The following is an 18,241-nucleotide window of genomic DNA, read 5'->3' as shown; positions in this document are numbered from 1 at the left end:
CACAACCCAAGTGCCCATTGGATGACAATTTACACTTATTATAATGAAAACACACCGGTAATTAATTCAATCCCTATTATATAAAATGAAAAAAACAATATAATGTAAGATAAAAATATTGTATTTGTAAAACTTAATAAAGAACAAACAATAAATGTAAACTAATAAAAATAAACTGAAAGAAACAAACAAATCAAAGCGGCAGCCCCACGGAAAACCACACTGTGTACATCAGGAAAATGTGGGAGCGGAAAGCAGAAAGACATAGAAGGATGTAAGGGTGAAGAGAGCCAATCAGAGGGCCGGGATAGTCCCACTGGGATGTACGGGTGACGGTCTCGACCCTTCGAGACCGTCTCGCGGAGACCAAGTTGGAAAAAATAGGTTCTTTGGCTCCGCCTATTTCCATTGGGGTTTCCATGAAATACCGTTCCACCCTCCAACTACATGGTATAACCTCATCCCACATTACCTGTATTGTTTTCTTAAGATCAAGTCAGACTTTTATTATCCTTTGTGGAAAATCATTTCTTTAGAAAAAAACTATACCAAATTACGTGTATTAGAGAAGAAAAAAAAATGTCTGATACTAAACCTACAAGTTTCAACCCTCTAGAACAATTCGTTTTGTTAGCGAAATCAGCTAAAGGAGCCGCAGCTGTTGAGTTAATAAAACAAGCTTTAGAGTCTCCTGGTGTCTATGTTTTTGGCGAACTTCTTGACATGCCAAACATTAGCGAGGTTTACTTATTAAACGAAATTAAATTTATATTTCCGAGAAGATCCTCTCAAATCTAATTTTCTTTTTTCCTAGCTTGAAATTGGCCAGTTCCAGCCATACTACAATTTACTTAAGCTTTTTGCCTTTGGAACATACCAGGAGTATCTTAAAAATATAAAATCATTGCCTGAGTTGACTGCATTTCAACAGCAAAAACTGAGACATTTGACCATTGTCACATTGTCTGAAACTAACAAAGTTAGTGGTTTTATAGTATCCTACAACTAACTCGGATTTTAAAAAACAAAACACTGATAGTACTTTGTAGTCTCTAATCTTTATTTTGAAATTTTTGTTGATGACTGTGTTTTCCAGTGTATCCCATATGACATGTTGGTCCAAGAACTTGAGATGAAAAATCTTAGAGAGCTTGAAGATCTCGTGATAGAAGCTATATATGGAGGTTTCTCACTTCTTGTTTTGACCTGAGAATCAAAATTTTACACGAATTTGATTTTAGATGTAATACGTGGCAAATTAGATCAACGCAACGGTCGCCTAGAAGTTGACTTCGCAATTGGCCGAGATGCTCAAGTTAATGACATAGGCCGAATCATCCGAACCTTAAACGACTGGTGCGAAGCATGCGATGCAATTCTCGGAGCGGTCGAAACTCAAGTCATAAACGCGAACTGTGAAAAGGAAAGGCATATAAAACATCGTGCCACTATCGAAGAAGAAGTTCTGAACATAAAAAAAACTTTAAAATCTCAGGTATAACTTAAGTAGCACAAAGCATGTGATATCGATAATTTGAATTTGAATATAGATCCAGGAAACGGATGAAATATCTCTTGCTAGTGAAACGCGTAACGAAACGTTGGGAGACAAGGGCAAAAAATTAGTTAAAGGGAAAGGATTAAAAACAAATGCCCCCAATAAATTTTGGAATAAATCTTGAAACAGTGAATAACTGAGAAGATTTGTAAATACCTTTCTATCACTATTCACTCTTTTCTTTCCAAAATATGGTGCTGCTTTTGAAGAGTATCATAACAAAATAAATTCAATATAAATAAATATTTTTACTACTTTATTTTTATTTTTATTTTTGTGTGTACCTTTAGCATCGTATACATCCTATACCTTGATATCAACCTCAGTAGCTATGGGGGCTAGTCGCAATTTGGATTTCTTTGAAGCCAAGTAGTGTATTCATCCCTTTTCGTAACGAAGCCAATCACCATGGTTACCCATGGAGAGGACAAGATTGAATTGAAAAGTAGCAAACAAAATCTTTTTTAAAAATCGTTTGTTAACTCGCTAATCCTCGACTAAACACCAAGCTGTAAGATGTTTCATACGGTACCAACTGTTTTGCCAAGTTTTTGGACACCATGTACGCACATCCTTCCTTATTTTCCCAAAACGTTTCTACTACCTCGTCCGACTGAAAACAGTTTTAGAATTTAACGAAGAGTTAAGTGTTGATAGTGAAAAAAACCAAGTATAGAACTACAAATATTTTGAATTGTAGAACACTGCCGAAATTTCGTCAGCCAGCAGTAGCTTGAGATTTTTCAGGTCTCAGTTTAATATGTTGTTTGTCAAAGACGGTATATGGTCAGTTGTTGATAAATAAGTGAATTTACCAGTAACTTCTCAGATTTTCCTCCAGAATAGAGTGCCCTTTTACTAGGATAGCTACTCCACGACAATTGTATAAGAAAACGCCTGGCTGTTTCTTACATATTTCAGTTTTCGGTATAAAAGTACACATAAATAATACGATTGTAAAAACCATAGACCCTGCTTCCATTAAGAACTTAAATACTTACTAGTATTTTTACTCAGCACATTTCATACGTTGAATGTCCTATTGAACAACAAGAATCATTAGTCGGGATATGTATGTCCATCGGTTGTACAAATTGGCAACCGAATGGATACCCTGATCAGATATCGGTATGATGTCCTCAACACATTCCGGTCGAATTTAATAATGTTTAACATTTTCTCCAGAATTTTTTCTGAAGCCTAACTTTAGCAAATTACGAAATGTACAGTGCTCTGTCGAATAAACTTTTTCGAATGAAAATTTCGAATAATAGTAAACAATCTTAGATTTCTTTATTCGTCGAATGAATTGAGTCTTATTCTATTCATTATTCTTATTCTTTTTGAGTAAAGATTCGGACTCTGTTTCGTACAATGTTTTTTTTTTTTTTACCGCAGCGATTCTTGCAAATGATGGAAGCACCCAAAATTTTAATATTCGACATTTTATTTAAAATTTTATTCGCTATTTTTTTAGTTCTTTGTTAAGCTATTATATTCAAAACCAATCGCGTGTTTCCTTATTCGTCACGACCCTCGAAATCTAGAAGAAAATTGCATGCGGGTTTGTAAAGAGAAAGCAGAGAAAGGACGGGAAAAATCCCAAAGCAATATTCAACGTGTATACGTTACCTCATTCCGCCAAAAGGACCCACACTAACTGAGGGCGAAAAAACGGAATTAACTTTGCACAGAGATACAAGCTAGTTAATTTTAAAACAACATGTTGTTCAATACAGGGGAAGACTTTTGTTTGTGGTGTACCTGAGTTCGACCCCGCGTCAATCGGGTAGCTTTTTGGCCGATCGGTTAGGACGTTTGGGTTTCGAGGTGGTTCTTTCGCGTTTCAGGTAGCCTATTTTCCTTTCAAACCGGTTTCAGAACCCGGTTACATACCCCGATTACACTGCCTTCTGACCCGATTGCCCGACTTTTATGCCAATTCTTACCATACATGTAATACATTGAATTATTTATTTTGTTTTGAATTTAGCTGCACTAATCAACCATTTTTCAACATGGCGGTGGTTCTATCGGTTTCACTGGATATTTTAAGCTGAGCCGAACTGCTTGAAAAGTACCTACCCGGGTAGTAACTGACTTTCGGGTAGGTTGATGCGGTTTTCCGGGTTTCAGGTAATCGAGGCCGAGCCCTACATGTCAGCTTTGGTCGTTGATCTAATATATACAGTACCTACCAGGCTACCAGAACTCTTTGGAAGCCTGAGAAAATCTTATGCAAAAACGTCGTTTTTGCGGTTCTCTCAGTGCTACAATTTTACCCAAATGGTACTATTTTGTGTGTGTACGTTTTCATAAATAGTGAGAACGTCCCTAATTTTTTCCAAAATTTTATTTTAATGGGAAGGGTGGGTAAAAATTCGATGAAAAAGTTTTTAGAAAGCCGAGAGGACCTTATGCAACTGAGGTCACTTAAGCTTTTTTTTTTTTTGAACAAATAGCTAGGGCTACGAAGACGAAAAAGGGCTTTAAAAAAGAGCTTCGTTAGCTCTACCCGTAGCCTAATTTCAGAAAAAATTCTAAAAATTCAGATTTTTTTCTTTTTATCCAACGATTTTAGAGTAGATTAAAAACGAAATTTAACCAAAACATAAAACATAATTTCGTTTTTGAATTATGTGATTGAGAAACCCAAGAGCTATCCAGCAGTGTTGTCAAAATCTATTGCGATTTAAATCATTTTTTCATGATTTTGATTTTGGTTTAAATCATTTTTAAATTTTGCAATTTTTTATTTGATTTATGCGAAAATAAATCATTTTTTAAAACCAAAATAACTAACGATCATTGTGGGTATCGTGCCTGATACTTTAAGTTTTGTACTGATTTTGTAGGGAGGATGGGACCAATTGAAACGCGGGGTTAATTGAAACAAAAATCTAGCTCTAGAGGGCTATTGATATCTGTAAAATTTATTTAATTTGGACTTATAGTTTTTCCGCAAAAAAATATTTAAGTTTTACATAAATCAGGGAGGTGGGGGTTACCCGATACCTGTGAAACCACACCGACCTTAAAAAAAAGTTGTAAACTAGTTTACTACCTTATTAAAAAATTTTAATGTAATAATTTTGAACAAATGGATAGATCTTATCAAGAGCTATCCATTCCTGCAATTTTTTTCAAATATAGAGCTTATAGTTTACCGATTATAATTCATTTAGTTTCACGATCCGTCAAACCACACCGACAAAAATATCCAATCGGTTTACTACTTGGTTAGATATTTATTAAGCAAAAGTTTAACGGAAGTGGATAGCCCCCATCATCGGCTGCCCATTTCTGTAAAATTTTTTTTATTTAGACATAATATTTTTACCTATGAAGCTATTTTAATTTTGTGTACTGGGATAGAGGGATTACCCGAGAGTCCGAGACACGTTAAACTGCACCGTCCTGCCTACCGGAAAAATAGCTGATGGTTCATTACTCGGGTAGGTGCTTTTCAAGCGGTTTTCTTTCGTTCAAAATACCTTCTTTAAAAGATATGGCCCAGCCTTAACTTTAAAAAGGGTGGGCAAGTGAAGGAAAATAAATAAAACTATAATGTATTGCACAAAATAAGTCAAATAGGGTACACAGTAATGGTATCGGGTTTTGGAACCGGTTCCACTACCCGAATGCCCATGAGTGGAAATTCACAATTATTACAGTAATTTTAATGAAATTATACCGTTGCTTAATTAAGTAATATTCTAATAAATGAAAAAAAATTACAAAGTTAAAAGGCATTGTATTACGGAAAGGAAACAGAAAGAAAAATAAACAATAAACATAAATAATAACAAACACAAAACAAAAAAATAACGGCTCGGGGGTTTTGTGTTTTTGCCTGACAGGGTTCAGGTACCTGAACGAGATGGAGTTGCAACTGAATGCGTAAGGCAAGTTGCGCTAGTATAGCGAATTGAGCTGCCTATCTCTTGCTGCAAATTGAGGCCAGGGACCTGAACCCTAACAGGAGTTGTCGTCATGCTTTGCCTGACAGCGTTCAGGCCCCTGAACGAGATGGAGTTGGTAAAAGGATAGTTCTTGGGTAAGAGCTATCCATTTCTGCAAAAAAAATTAACGTAATTTTCATAGACAAAAAAAATTTTGGACAAGAAGTTGTTTGTAGTTTTTGCGTTCTAGATATATACTAGATCCAATAGACTTAAGTAACAATATTCATAGTTTTCCCGCAATAAATTAATGAAATTTTACTTATTATTGGGGGGGTAACCGGATATCCGCTAAACCGCACCGACCTACCTGAAAAACGGCAAATCGGGTAACTCTTCCAATAAGTATTTTTTTAAGCAACATTTTTGCAAAAATTGACAGATATTGTAAAGATATATCCATTCCTATCATTTTTTTAATTTTTGGACATATAGTTTTCCCGATCATTACCTGATCGGTTTTTTGAACCGCCAACCCAAGTGCTTATGGCCCAATTTACAGTAATTTAAGAAAACACACCGGTACTTAATTCAATCTTTTATATAAAATGAAAAAAAAACAATTAATATAAGTAAAAATATTGTATTTGTAAAACTTAACAAACAGCAAACAATAAATGTAAATAATATAAATAGACCAGTTTCGGATGCTGCGTTGCAAAATTTAAAAAAATCCAGGGGGTTTTCGATTGCAGGGGGAGATAGGAAAAAAGGGGGTTTTTGATTTATTTACCCTAGTAATACTTTTCCAATTCAGGAAATGTTCTAGAATACTACACTTTAAGACATTCTGCGTCTTCTCCAGTCTTTATAAATAATTAATTATCCCTAGTTTATCCATTATCCCCATATCCACATTTGAATCACCCATGTTTACATATTTTCTTGACACTAGAAACGCAAAAAATACTAAACAGCATCCCTAGCCTTTTACTTGAATTAATTTTCATGGATAAACTAGGGATGATAAACTGAAGCAAGAATAAACAAGACCCAAGAGGCAACAGGCATAAACATTCACTTACGAGTTATGACGATTGGCGATTTTAGACGAAGCGTGAATGACGTCAGAATCAATTTGTGAATCTTGAAAGTTAAAATTAAAAAACAAATGGTATGAACACATTTTGTTAATATGTTTTGTTGTTTTAATATCAACGCAAGCAATTTTTTTATTTCTAATGTGATGTTTTTGTGATTGTTTCATGCGTTTATTTAATCCAGTAAACAAAAGTACAAAGATTTCTAGTTTTTTTATTAAAACTTAAAAGGTAATGACTATAAGGATAATAAATTTCTGAACAGTTATTGAAAAATCTAGGGTAAAATTTAGGGATTTAGAAAAAATACATTTAGGGATTTTTCTGGGTATTTTTTTTTTTTTGCTTTTAGGGTTTTGTGTCCCTAGACTAGCAACGTTCCAGGGTTCCCCCTTCTCAAAAAGTGGCAGCCCTGCTCGCGGAGACCAAGCTTGCTGCACGTTGGTAATCCGAAGTTTAGTCATTTCCGACCCGTTTCTCACAGGTTTTAGACCAACGCTAACAAAAACAAAAATTCCCGCTCCCTCAATCCTCAAACAACGGCGTCAATCAGCATCAGCGAAATATTCTGCCATAGTAATTTACGGTTATACTATTTTTATTATTATTCTGGAAAGTAGTTTTTGAAATCGAGAGGAACAAGTAAGTCATATTTTATCTCTAGTAGCTATTATTGTATTTCAGTTTTCTAAACCTTGTTTATGTAAATATAACAATGATCGATAAATGACAAGAATTGCTGAACAATTTGTCGGCATTTGTCAGCTGTTAGTATTAGTCTGAGTAATTTTCGTTGAAAGGCCTGTTTGAAGCATCAAAGATGCTTCGTAGAGGAGGGAAAAGAATAAGGATGGATGATCCTCCTGAAGATTATGAACCACCTTTTACGCCTTACTCGATTCAACCACAAACCCCCATGGATCAGCAAAGGTTTTGTTGTTTTCTTGCATTCCCAATTTGCTTCATTTCCAAACTTGTTTAAATGCAGCAGCACATTTGGTGGGCAATATGGACAGTACAATGATAATGTTTCTATGCATTATGATTCTGGACCTAATTCCAACTTAGACTATGATCAAAATATTGGTCAAGTGCAACAGAATATGAATGCATTTCATCCAAGTCATCTGGAAGAAGCAACCACATCAAGTTTACCTGGTGGACGTGGACGCATGACTCGCAGTTCTCGAGGCAGAAGTGAGTGCAATTTTTAATTTTCAGTGTTAATCTTTTTGCATTTTATTTAAGTCATAACCTCTCTTTATTTGAAAAAAGGACATACAGCTATTACAAACCCTCAGAGGGTAATATCTAGCCCAGAAGACACTCCTGTTCCAACTCCAAGTCCTGCCCCTCGACGAAGAGGACGCCCAAGGAAAAATCCTGTTTTGGAGCACTCGTCTGTTGACGATGAAAGTACCTTGTTCTCCATCATCAGATCTGGCAAAAGTTCTTTACAGGTATTAAATATTAAGGATTTCCTTGTGTGTGACAAAATTTACGTAAAATTCCACTCCAATAACTGTTACCTGTAGCAAATTGTAGATGAGTGGATCGAGCAGTACAAAGCTGATCGCGACTCAGGTTTGCGTGCCATAATGCAGTTTTTTATCAGCGCTTCAGGTTGTAAAGGAAAAATAACCTCTCAAATGCAGAGTAGCATGGAACATGCGGCCATTATCCGCCGTATGACTGAAGAATTTGACGAGGTTTAACAGTCAAATTTAATAAATTGTCTAGTCCTGCATAGCTTTATATTTATGCAGGAAAGTGGAGAATATCCAATGATTATGTCGGGTCCACAATGGAAGAAATTTCGGAGCAATTTCTGTGACTTTGTGCAAACGCTTGTGAAGCAGTGTCAATACTCCATCATATATGATCAATATCTGATGGACAATGTTATTTCACTCCTAACTGGCTTATCTGATTCGCAAGTTCGAGCATTTCGCCATACTGCTACTTTAGCTGGTAACTTCTCCTATAATATCCGTTTGCCCGACAACGTAAACTTTTTTTTCCTTTTTTTTTTTTTATATTTTACAGCGATGAAATTAATGACTGCGTTAGTTGATGTTGCCCTAACAGTGTCGATCCATCTTGATAACACTTCTCGTCAGTATGAAGCTGAACGACAGAAAACCCGAGATAAGCGAGCAAGTGATCGTTTGGAAGCCTTGCTCGCCAAGCATCAAGAACTCGAAGAAAATATGGACGAGATAAAGAACATGTTGACCTATACATTTAAGTCAGTTTTTGTCCATCGCTATCGCGACATTGTTCCAGAAATACGAGCCATTTGTATGGCAGAAATCGGCATATGGATGAAACGATTCCCACAAAATTTCCTTGATGATTCTTACCTTAAGTATATTGGGTGGACTTTACATGACAAAGTAGGGGATGTTCGCCTGAAATGTCTGCAGGCACTTCAACCACTCTATGCATCGGAAGAACTTAAAGGCAAGTTGGAATTGTTTACCAGCAAATTCAAGGTGAGTTTTGCGCTAGTATCTAATTTTTCCTTTTCTTGTAATTCTCGTATCCCAAGGATAAACAAACTTACTTGAATTACAAATACAGGACCGTGTCGTTTCAATGACATTAGACAAAGAGTATGACGTAGCAGTTCAAGCAGTTCGTTTAATTATCAGCATTCACAAGTATCATCGAGAAATATTGTCCGATAAGGACTGTGAAGCTGTTTACGAGCTGGTCTTCTCCTCTCACCGTGCTGTTGCGCAAGCTGCTGGCGAGTTTCTGAATGAGCGGCTTTTTACACTTGACGATACCACTCCTCCGGCTCTTCGCACTCATCGTGGAAAAAAGAGATTGCCTAACACACCTCTTATTCGCGATTTGGTTCAGTTTTTCATTGAATCGGAGGTAAAATCTATAACATCGTTATTAACTAAGGAAACGAATTCTAACGTGTCCTTCGCAGTTGCATGAACATGGAGCATATTTGGTCGATTCCCTTATCGACTCCAATGAAATGATGAAAGATTGGGAGTGCATGACAGATTTGTTAATGGAAGACCCTGGGCCAGATGAAGAGTCACTGGACGACAGGCAGGAAACTAGTTTGATTGAATTAATGACATGTTGCATCAAACAGGCCGCAACTGGAGAACCACCTGTCGGACGGGGGCCTACTAGAAAAGTAATTGTTTTTTCCCCTCTTGTTCAACGGCTTCTTACATTGCTGGTTTCACGACAGATTACCACCGCCAAAGAAACAAAACAAGCTCAAGATGATCGTGTAAGGCTCACCGAACATTATATACAAACCCTTCCTCTGTTACTCGGAAAATACATTGCGGATCCAGAAAAGGTGGCAAACCTTCTCTTAATTCCTCAGTATTTCGATATGGAAATCTATACTACCTCCCGGCAAGAAAAGGTTGGTTTCATGTCGTGATCTGTCTGAACTGAAGCTCGTAATGTTTTTACGCTTGGCTTTCAGAATTTAGAAACACTGTTACGATTAATGCAAAATGTGGTAGAGAGGCATACTGAAACAGAAGTACTTGAAAACTGTGCCAAAACACTGGAAATTTTATGTACTGAAGATCATGCAATCTATTCTCGTTGTGACGTGATACGGAGCACTTTAGTCGATCGGTTGGTTAACAAACTACGTGAAGTTTTTGACGAACACGAAACGCTGATTGCCGGTGTAAGTTACCAATTTTTGTCATGGCTAATTTTCTCGATACGAGTATCACCAAAGGCACATTGATTGTATTTACCAGGAAGAAGAACCCAATGAAGATGAGATGTTTGCTCTGGTGTCAAGTTTGAAAAAAGTTGCCATTTTCTGGTCGTGCCACAATCTTGGTCCATGGAACCTATGGGATCCTCTCTTCAACGCTGTTCGAGATGCCAAAGACGGAAGCCGATCAATGCCGCCTGAAGTAGCTTAAAACATGTTTTTTTCTTGTCTAGATCCTGTAACGTAAATTTTGATTTTATTTTTAGGCTATTAAATATTGCATTTCAGCTTGTTATTCCGCTATTTTATGGGAACTTCTACAACTCGAAAACGGTTCTGGACGAGGAACTTCTGCTGCGCAGCAACAAAAGCAGCTAAGAGATCATCTAGATGCCTACATTCCGTTGATGACTGAGCTTGTAATCACTTCAAACGTTGCCCTTTTTAGGGAAGAGGTTTGTCAGATACATTGAACTGCATCGTAAAACATCATCGTAAAGATAATGTTTCTCTTTTCCAGGCATACATATCTGTGTGTGATTTACTCATCTCATTTTGCAAGCAACTAGAAGATAATCCACTTCTGAGACCGCTTGTATATGAACCTGATCGCGGCCTACAGCAGACTCTGAATGACTTCATTCAAACCTACGTGTTTGTTGAAGATGAAGACGAAGAACAGGATGAACATACGAAAATCGAGGAGTTGCACAAACGTCGAAGCTACTTGTCAAGCTTTTGCAAACTGGTTGTCTATAACGTCTTGCCTATAAAAACTGCAGCAGACGTTTTTCGACATTACGTGAAGTATTACAACGACTATGGTGACATCATTAAAACAACGCTAGGAAAAGCCAGAGAAATCAACAAAGTGAGCTGCGCGAGAACTATGGTTCTTAGCCTCTCCATGCTGTTTCGCGAACTTCATCGGGATGCTGGAAGCCGCATAGATCGTCAATCAGAAGAATTCGTGAGTGTCAAGGTAGGAAGTGGAACTAAAGAAGTCGGGCAGAGTGTGGCGAACATTCGTTATTCGTAATTTTACCCTTCCCTTCGACTTTTCGCACGTTTGACTTTTCCTGTTTAACGGTTAGATTAACATGAAGTTGTGCTTTTTATTAGGAATTAGCGAAAAGATTCGCCCTTTCCTTCGGTCTCGATGCATTGAAAAACCGCGAAGCTATCACCGCCCTGCACAGAGATGCTATTCTCTTTGCCACCAATCCACTTGAAAATCCAAATGATCCAACTGGTCCTCCACCTAATTTAGCGTTTCTTGAAATCGGTGCCGAGTTCACAAACAAACTTTTGAAGCAAGACAAGCGGATGGTTCTCCAGTTTTTGGATCGAATCCTTACAATGGGCATGCCTTCATCTCGGGGTGAGGAGTGGCAACCGCTGTTGCTGTATCGCAACTCTTTGGTCCACGGTGAGACTGATCTACCCCCACAGACTGCCAGGCGTGCATACGGAAGACGTCGCCGGGAAGCAGGTATGAAGAAAATCCATTTATATGCGCTTCTTGCAGCATTTTCCCAGATTTAAGTTCAATTTCACAAAAATCATTTGCGTGCTAAAGTGCTACTAAAATAGCGTCACTTCTTCCATGTACCTATTTTTGGGTCAAATGTAGTTAACTTGAAGTCGGACAGGTGTAGGCGGAAAATAACTGCGTTTTTTTTTTGCGGGAATAGTAAGCTTTTTTGTCTATAGAATGCATAGGTCTTATCGATCTAACGGCAACTAACCTCGACTTTCAATCAATCATGCACGACCAGCACTCTGTATTGCCTGAATCATCGATAGAATTGGCGTTATTTGACACAATTAGTTATACAACCGCAATATGCGTACTCATGTTCTTTTCTGGAGTTCAATTATCCCTCTGTGTGTCAATGTGGGACACCTCTGCATTCGTGTTTGCCAGTTGATTGCCATCCTTGTAAACTTCATAACGGCACCTACTTTTGAAATGTAGCGGAAACTGGGGATCAAATTCGATGCATCGCAGTGTTGCATAGCTAACCGTTATCAACTTCATTCAAGTACACAAATACTTTTTGATGCGAATTTCATGTCTTGCTTGTAGGTGGTGACGATGGCGAAAACGTCGATGACAACGATGACGCTGGTTCAGATCAGGATTTTACTGGGTAAAGTCTTCCGCTCAAACGCGTCGGCTCCATAAACTTTAACTCTTCTTTGTATTTTACAGTTATTAATGTGAACAATTGGAAAAACAACTCAGATGTGTTGCTAGACTTCATGCTGTGAACAAGGATACAATTTTACTTATTTTCTGTCCCCCACTTGATCGCCTGTTGTTGTAAAATCCGCTTTGTTTAAAGGATTACTTTTGTCCTCATTATACGTTTTCTCATAAATACATAAAACTTTCTTTTGCAGCAGTAATTTATTTGCAGACAACCGAGAACAACGGATTGAGTTACATTTCCCTTGTAAAAACCTTTTTTCTTAATTTTATTTAAAGAAAGAAAAATGTGACGTCTCCGCTAGAAAATCATATGCTGTCTTTCATGTATAAGAAGCATCTGTACAGAGTAAAAGTAGCAAAACAGTAAAAAAAAGTTAAAATGTTTTCAGAACTTGGTTTTTACCTGGAACAAGACATGGAGAGAAGGATAGACTGCGCACTATTCGGCCAGCGTGTGCGAGTATCAGACGGGGCACAGTGCCCTCAATAAGTGTCAGCCGTATTTTATAGTTTTGTAGTTATGGCTTTTAATGGCGACAAGCGGAAGAGAGAAAATAAATGCATCCACGAAAGATTAATATATGCTGTTCACCGGATCAATAGCTTTATCAAAGTAAAAGTTTGGTGGGGGGGGGAATTATCGCCACTGGCTATGACTGATTAAGCCACCGGTAGTCATGAAACATCCGCATACCGACATTACGCTTTCCAATGGCAACATGTCTCGATTTAGTGTTTTCATTCGGAAGGAATGCCGGGTGTTTACGCAATCTCTAAATCTAAAAGCGGTTTGTTTCGCGGCCACCAGAGGAGCCCTGCGTTGGCAATGGCGCATAAACAAATGGATTGGAGGAACAAAAAACTTGACCCCTCCCCCCCTTCCCACATTTGAAATTTGAATGGGATATCAGGCAAGCCCCCTATTTTAAAATAAACTAAAAAAAATGGAAAGCAAAGGGGACGGGGTGGGTGTAGGTCATATAAATATTTTGCCGTAAAAAAACACAAAGAAACAGCCAGTGTACAGACGTATTTTTTAAAGCATATTTAGTGAGTACGAGACAGACAAAAAAATAACAAATAAAAAAATGAATAAGTAAAATAAATAAAGTTAATTTGATTTAAAAACGCGGTATTGCTTACTGTTTCACTAATAATAGCCAGGATTTCACAAGGATGTCTGTTTCATCTACATCTACACATTGGCTTATTAAAAATTTCGATCACCACATCGACACCAGCCCTATATGCCTCTCGTTAATATTCCATGTGAAAAAATTTTGAGAAAAACTAGTGTCCGGTCACTGTTTAAGACTATTTTATCAAATCATAAGTGGGCTCGAAGCCGTAGAAAATGATGTCTTCCTAGAAATAGGCCGCTTCATTCTGAAGACCAAAATATGTGTCAGTCTTGGCTTGACCGACTTCTTTTCTTCGACTGGGGAGCCATCCGCGGCGAAACAGGTGGATTATTAGGTAATTTACTTTATTTTCTCACCTTTTCGGTGTTTTCTCGTTTTCTTCTACGTACCAGAATATGATCGTTTGTTATTCAATAAGTCTAAGACAAACAGTATTGGATTTAAATGTGTTATTTCAAATATCTAAGAAAGATATATCCCCAAAGAGAGAATTTTCGCTTACCGCAACTACCGCTGGCTATGTAGGTCGAGGAAGAATTCTAGCCAGTCGAGGAAGAACAGCAACGCGGTACGGGTAAATAATAAACTAAGTAGGTCATTCATTTCCGAAAGAGTCAAGGAACTTAAAGTTTAAAACATTAGATTGGATTAAATGTCTTGTTTGAATTGTTTATTGGCTACTAGCTTTATTTTTTTTTATCAGATCGAAAGTGATTATTAAACAATTTAAACGGCTTAGCTATAGCGGTCTGCCTGGGAGTAAAGCATGTCACGTCATACGATCTAGCTGTGGTTTATGGAAAATTATATTCGGGAAAGGGTTAGTTTGTGCCAAGGTGTCTACATCGTCTAAACGAGCATGAAGTACAATATGATCGCTGTAATCTGCAGAATGCGTTTTGTACGAATGTTGGTAACAAAAATCTGATGTCCAATTTTGCAAGGGATACATTATCACAAGTATTGTTTCGTACTTTGACCATCGTCATTGAACTGGATTATGTGCAAACGTACCACCGATCCTTAATGCAACCATCTTCATTCAGTAGGGCTACACATTTTTGTATTTTTGCATAATTATGTGACACGTAGTAAATGTTGGTACTACCCATTTCCTCAAAAGCAAGCAGACGGCAAAGAAACTCTGGGGATGAAACAAATTGGGAACTAAAAATCTTTGGAATTAGTAGTTTATCAGAAAATGTGGAATCTCTTTAGGAGGGAGGGTCAAGCAGTTGCACCTGGTAAAAATAAAGGAGTGTGGATATTGAATATAATTTTTACCCATAGATATTGCAAGTTTTGTTGGCAAGTGGTATAACTGCACATAAAGCACCTCCCAAGTTAACTAACGGACAGTGTGTATTTTATCTTTTCCCAAATCATCTCAAGCTGATTTTTTTTTCTTTTCTTTTTTGTTTTGTTTTCTTTTCTTTTTCTTTCCTTTTTTCTTTCCTAACGCATAGTCCGCGTTGGAATACAACTTAGCCTGTGGGGCCGTGCGCGGCACTGTACAGAACCAAAGCTGAAGTAGGAAGGGCAGGTAGCGAGGATAGCTTTAGGCACTGAATACTAGGCGATGGCCTATATAAAAAGAAAAGGATTCGTATCACTTGTATTTCAGTCGGTATCAAGGATCACACTCTGTTTGAGGGCTTCAGAGTGTGCGCGTGTATCTTCACCATTGAAGAAAATATCGTATATTGATATTTTGGATTTAAGTTTTCTTTCGTCCGTTTTCGCCCTAAGGGATACAGAGGTAATGAGAAAAAGTGTTTTAGCCACCGTGTGCTTTTCTTGATAGGTAGTTGTCGTTTATGTTTTCATAGAAATAGTTTAGAAATTTAACTCTGCCGACTGTGTACCATGGTTCTATTTGTTTTTAGCTGACTACATATCTACACACATAAAATGAGTGCCTTCCTGAAAAACTTCGTCGACGGCTACCATGATCTGATGATCAACAAACGGGGTAAGCTGAAATTGATGTAAAAAAAAACCTAACATCTCACTTGATCGTGTGGCGGTAAATGTAGAAATTTTCCGTGTACGCAAAAGTGGTGTTCGAATAGAAGCTTACCGTATTTTGACTCTCCCACCTCGTTTCCTGAAGAATTGTTACGATGGATGCCCCTATACCGTAGTGTAGTTCTTAGCAGTGGCGATGCTACTAGTCCACTGACCCCATTCGATGACGGTCTGTGCCTCTGTGGTTAAGCCTCTCAGAGTAGTGACCCCATTCGCATGACCGCTACCTAACGGAACCCAGCCAAATCGCTTAGAAGAGAAAACGTTGGTCTGAAATTTCGTAACTTCAGTGGAAATAAAAAATTCCGCAGTGGCTTTCCTTGCAACTCTCTACTGATCAGCTTTACGATTATCTTCGTGTGTCTATTGCGTCCAATTTCACAAGTCTTATACAATACCAAGGAAAGCCCTTAATTGAAAGGCAACTCGTATTACTATCTTTCCAAATTTCTTCCCTTTCGATTTACAGACACTAGAGTGGATGGGTGGCTGTTAATGAGTTCGCCATTCCCAACTTTACTGATTTGCGCGTGCTACATCTACTTTGTGAAATATTTGGGACCGAGACTGATGCGTGATCGGAAACCCTTTGAGCTCCGGTCGGCAATCATTGTTTACAACGTCATTCAAGTAGTCTCCAGCATTTACTTAGTATACAAGGTAATAGTCTAATTGCCTCTTCGCTGTTTTTTTTTTCTGCTTCCGAGTGTTAATTTGTTGGGAAGAAACGACAGATGCCAACATCAGCCTTTCTCTATGCATTGTACCCATTATTAAATTTCCTTTACTTCGTTTCCTCTTGTCGCAATGGTGCGTTCCCTTTTAGGGTTTGGTGCACGCATGGCTGTTCCGCTATAGCCTTCGTTGCCAGCCGGTTGACTATTCCGATGACCCAGATGAGCTGATCGTCGCCCAGATGTGCTGGTGGTATTACTTCTGTAAATTCACCGAGTTTCTGGACACGATCTTCTTCGTCTTACGGAAGAAGTTTGATCAAATCACCAATTTACACGTTATCCACCACAGCATCATGCCAGCCGCTGTTTGGTGGGGAGTGAAGTTCACTCCCGGTGGCCATGCCACCTTCTTTGGAATGCTGAACACCTTTGTTCACATCATCATGTATACTTACTACTTGTTAGCAGCCATGGGGCCGAAATATCAGAAATATCTGTGGTGGAAAAAGCATTTGACAACAATGCAAATGGTACAATTTGTCACCGTCTTTTTCCACACGGCTCAACTTTTCTTCATTGAATGCAACTTCCCCAAAATCATCGCATACATCATGTGTTTTAATTCAGTGATGTTTTTAAGTCTTTTCTCGAACTTCTACATACAGGTATTTTCTTTCAAATAATTTCTATGACTTACACTGGCAATGGTTTATGATAATTTGCCTCCGTTTCCCTGAAATGCTATTTTGCTAATGTTATTTTGCATATGTTGCATAGGCTTACATAAAACGCCGTCGGCTACCCGCCGTCAAAAAGGACGAAGATCATCATGACGGTGTGAATAATGGATTAACTAATCACAGTGGCATATCTTCCGACAAAGCCACTAACAGGAAAAACAGTGGCAAAGACGAAAAAGAACGCCGTGGTGTTGGAAAGATGATCACTACCATTATGACCAATGCGTCAGCTGCTTGTTACATTGGTCAGAACGGTCTCTATCAGTCAAAAGACAAAACGAAAGGAAATGACTCCTGCAAAAGCAAAGTCAATTTCAACGGCAAATCTAGTGGCCATTTAAATAACCAAACAAATGGCCAATTTACAACCCAGAAGAAAAATTTGTAAAAGCCCCGCAGCTCAGTTCCGACTTGCCAAATTGAAATTGTCAAGTTCCACTCTCTTCCAATGTTTCCTTCGTTGTTTTAAGAACTCTATACTTTTTATATTGATCTTGCGGGCCGTTTTATTGATAATCAGATATTAAACACTCTTGCATCTGGATGCAAAAGTAAGGGAAAACAGGCAAAACACACACGCTAAAGAATGGTAACAGGAGTGTATATATGCCGGAAAATTTTACTCAATGCATACGCAGTGACGCATTTTTGACGTCGGCCCAATACAAGCAGATTCGATATTTCCAACTATCACCATGTACTATACTTTTCTTTGAGTCTGCTGAATCATCGTTTAACGGAATATTGAATGTAGACGAAACTTTCTACACTTGACACTAAAGGAGGTCAGTATGATTCTAGGCCACAAGATGCGCATTCCGCAAGTGTCTTGTCTCGAATTTTTCATGCCTTAAAACATATTTACCGCTAGAGCCACCTACTCGATGCCTACGCAAAGTGCTGTACAATGCTATGGCTCCAACCCTACCAATGACAAGCTGACATTTTTTCTGCACGTCATCCTGGAAAAGTAGTCTAAGCGAAAAATGATTTGCGATTTTTTTTCTGCTATCCTCCTTACGGAAGAGGTTCTTTAGCAAAGAAAGAAAATGTTGGTTATGCGTTTCGAAGCCTAAGGTGTGAGTATAAGTAAAGAGGTGGGAATCATGGCTACCGTCGCCCGTCGGGTATGACGATCCTATATTTGAATTATTTCTCACAAAA

At 38.1% G+C, this 18,241-nt stretch overlaps 3 protein-coding genes and 1 long non-coding RNA gene across 9 annotated transcripts; 3 read left to right on the top strand and 1 right to left on the bottom strand.

The window, feature by feature from the left end:
- The first annotated feature begins 451 nt into the window (after positions 1–451).
- On the top strand, positions 452–1,817 carry LOC116917580 (COP9 signalosome complex subunit 7b). Its single transcript, XM_032923096.2, has 5 exons — positions 452–741; positions 815–979; positions 1,097–1,184; positions 1,242–1,495; positions 1,551–1,817. Exons 1-5 carry the CDS (start codon positions 580–582, stop codon positions 1,680–1,682), a joined length of 801 nt encoding a protein of 266 aa, XP_032778987.2. The 5' UTR covers positions 452–579; the 3' UTR covers positions 1,683–1,817.
- A 5,177-nt stretch (positions 1,818–6,994) lies between these two features.
- Positions 6,995–12,680, top strand: LOC116917581 (cohesin subunit SA-1). 5 transcript variants are annotated; one of them, XM_045170230.1, is made up of 17 exons: positions 7,017–7,202; positions 7,361–7,490; positions 7,549–7,757; positions 7,836–8,020; positions 8,096–8,269; positions 8,327–8,531; positions 8,607–9,055; positions 9,144–9,446; positions 9,505–9,723; positions 9,781–9,963; positions 10,027–10,239; positions 10,316–10,477; positions 10,542–10,730; positions 10,796–11,257; positions 11,398–11,767; positions 12,365–12,428; positions 12,491–12,680. In XM_045170230.1, exons 2-17 carry the CDS (start codon positions 7,381–7,383, stop codon positions 12,495–12,497), a joined length of 3,504 nt encoding a protein of 1,167 aa, XP_045026165.1. In that variant the 5' UTR covers positions 7,017–7,202; positions 7,361–7,380; the 3' UTR covers positions 12,498–12,680. The 5 variants fall into 5 exon arrangements, with proteins under 5 accessions (XP_032778988.2, XP_045026163.1, XP_045026164.1 ...); XM_032923097.2 differs by having other exon boundaries at positions 6,995–7,136; positions 7,552–7,757; positions 8,327–9,055; XM_045170228.1 differs by having other exon boundaries at positions 6,995–7,136; positions 8,327–9,055.
- A 1,607-nt stretch (positions 12,681–14,287) lies between these two features.
- Positions 14,288–16,014, bottom strand: LOC116917587. The gene is made up of 2 exons (XR_006643864.1): positions 15,713–16,014; positions 14,288–15,216 (listed from the first exon to the last, which is right to left on the bottom strand). It is a non-coding gene; the product is annotated as an uncharacterized LOC116917587 (long non-coding RNA).
- Positions 15,231–17,767, top strand: LOC116917582 (elongation of very long chain fatty acids protein). Of its 2 annotated transcripts, none has more exons than XM_032923099.2 (5): positions 15,231–15,391; positions 15,519–15,604; positions 16,130–16,320; positions 16,487–17,002; positions 17,115–17,767. In XM_032923099.2, the coding sequence occupies exons 2-5, from the start codon at positions 15,544–15,546 to the stop codon at positions 17,463–17,465; spliced, it is 1,119 nt and encodes a 372-aa protein (XP_032778990.1). In that variant the 5' UTR covers positions 15,231–15,391; positions 15,519–15,543; the 3' UTR covers positions 17,466–17,767. The 2 variants fall into 2 exon arrangements, with proteins under 2 accessions (XP_032778990.1, XP_032778991.1); XM_032923100.2 differs by having other exon boundaries at positions 15,247–15,436.
- The last annotated feature ends 474 nt before the right edge of the window (positions 17,768–18,241 follow it).

The sequence above is a fragment of the Daphnia magna genome, linkage group LG2 (assembly GCF_020631705.1).
Source record: "Daphnia magna isolate NIES linkage group LG2, ASM2063170v1.1, whole genome shotgun sequence".
Taxonomy (NCBI): domain Eukaryota; kingdom Metazoa; phylum Arthropoda; class Branchiopoda; order Diplostraca; family Daphniidae; genus Daphnia; species Daphnia magna.
The sequence above is the reverse complement of the archived record's forward strand: the minus strand, read 5'-3'. Positions and strand labels throughout refer to the sequence as shown.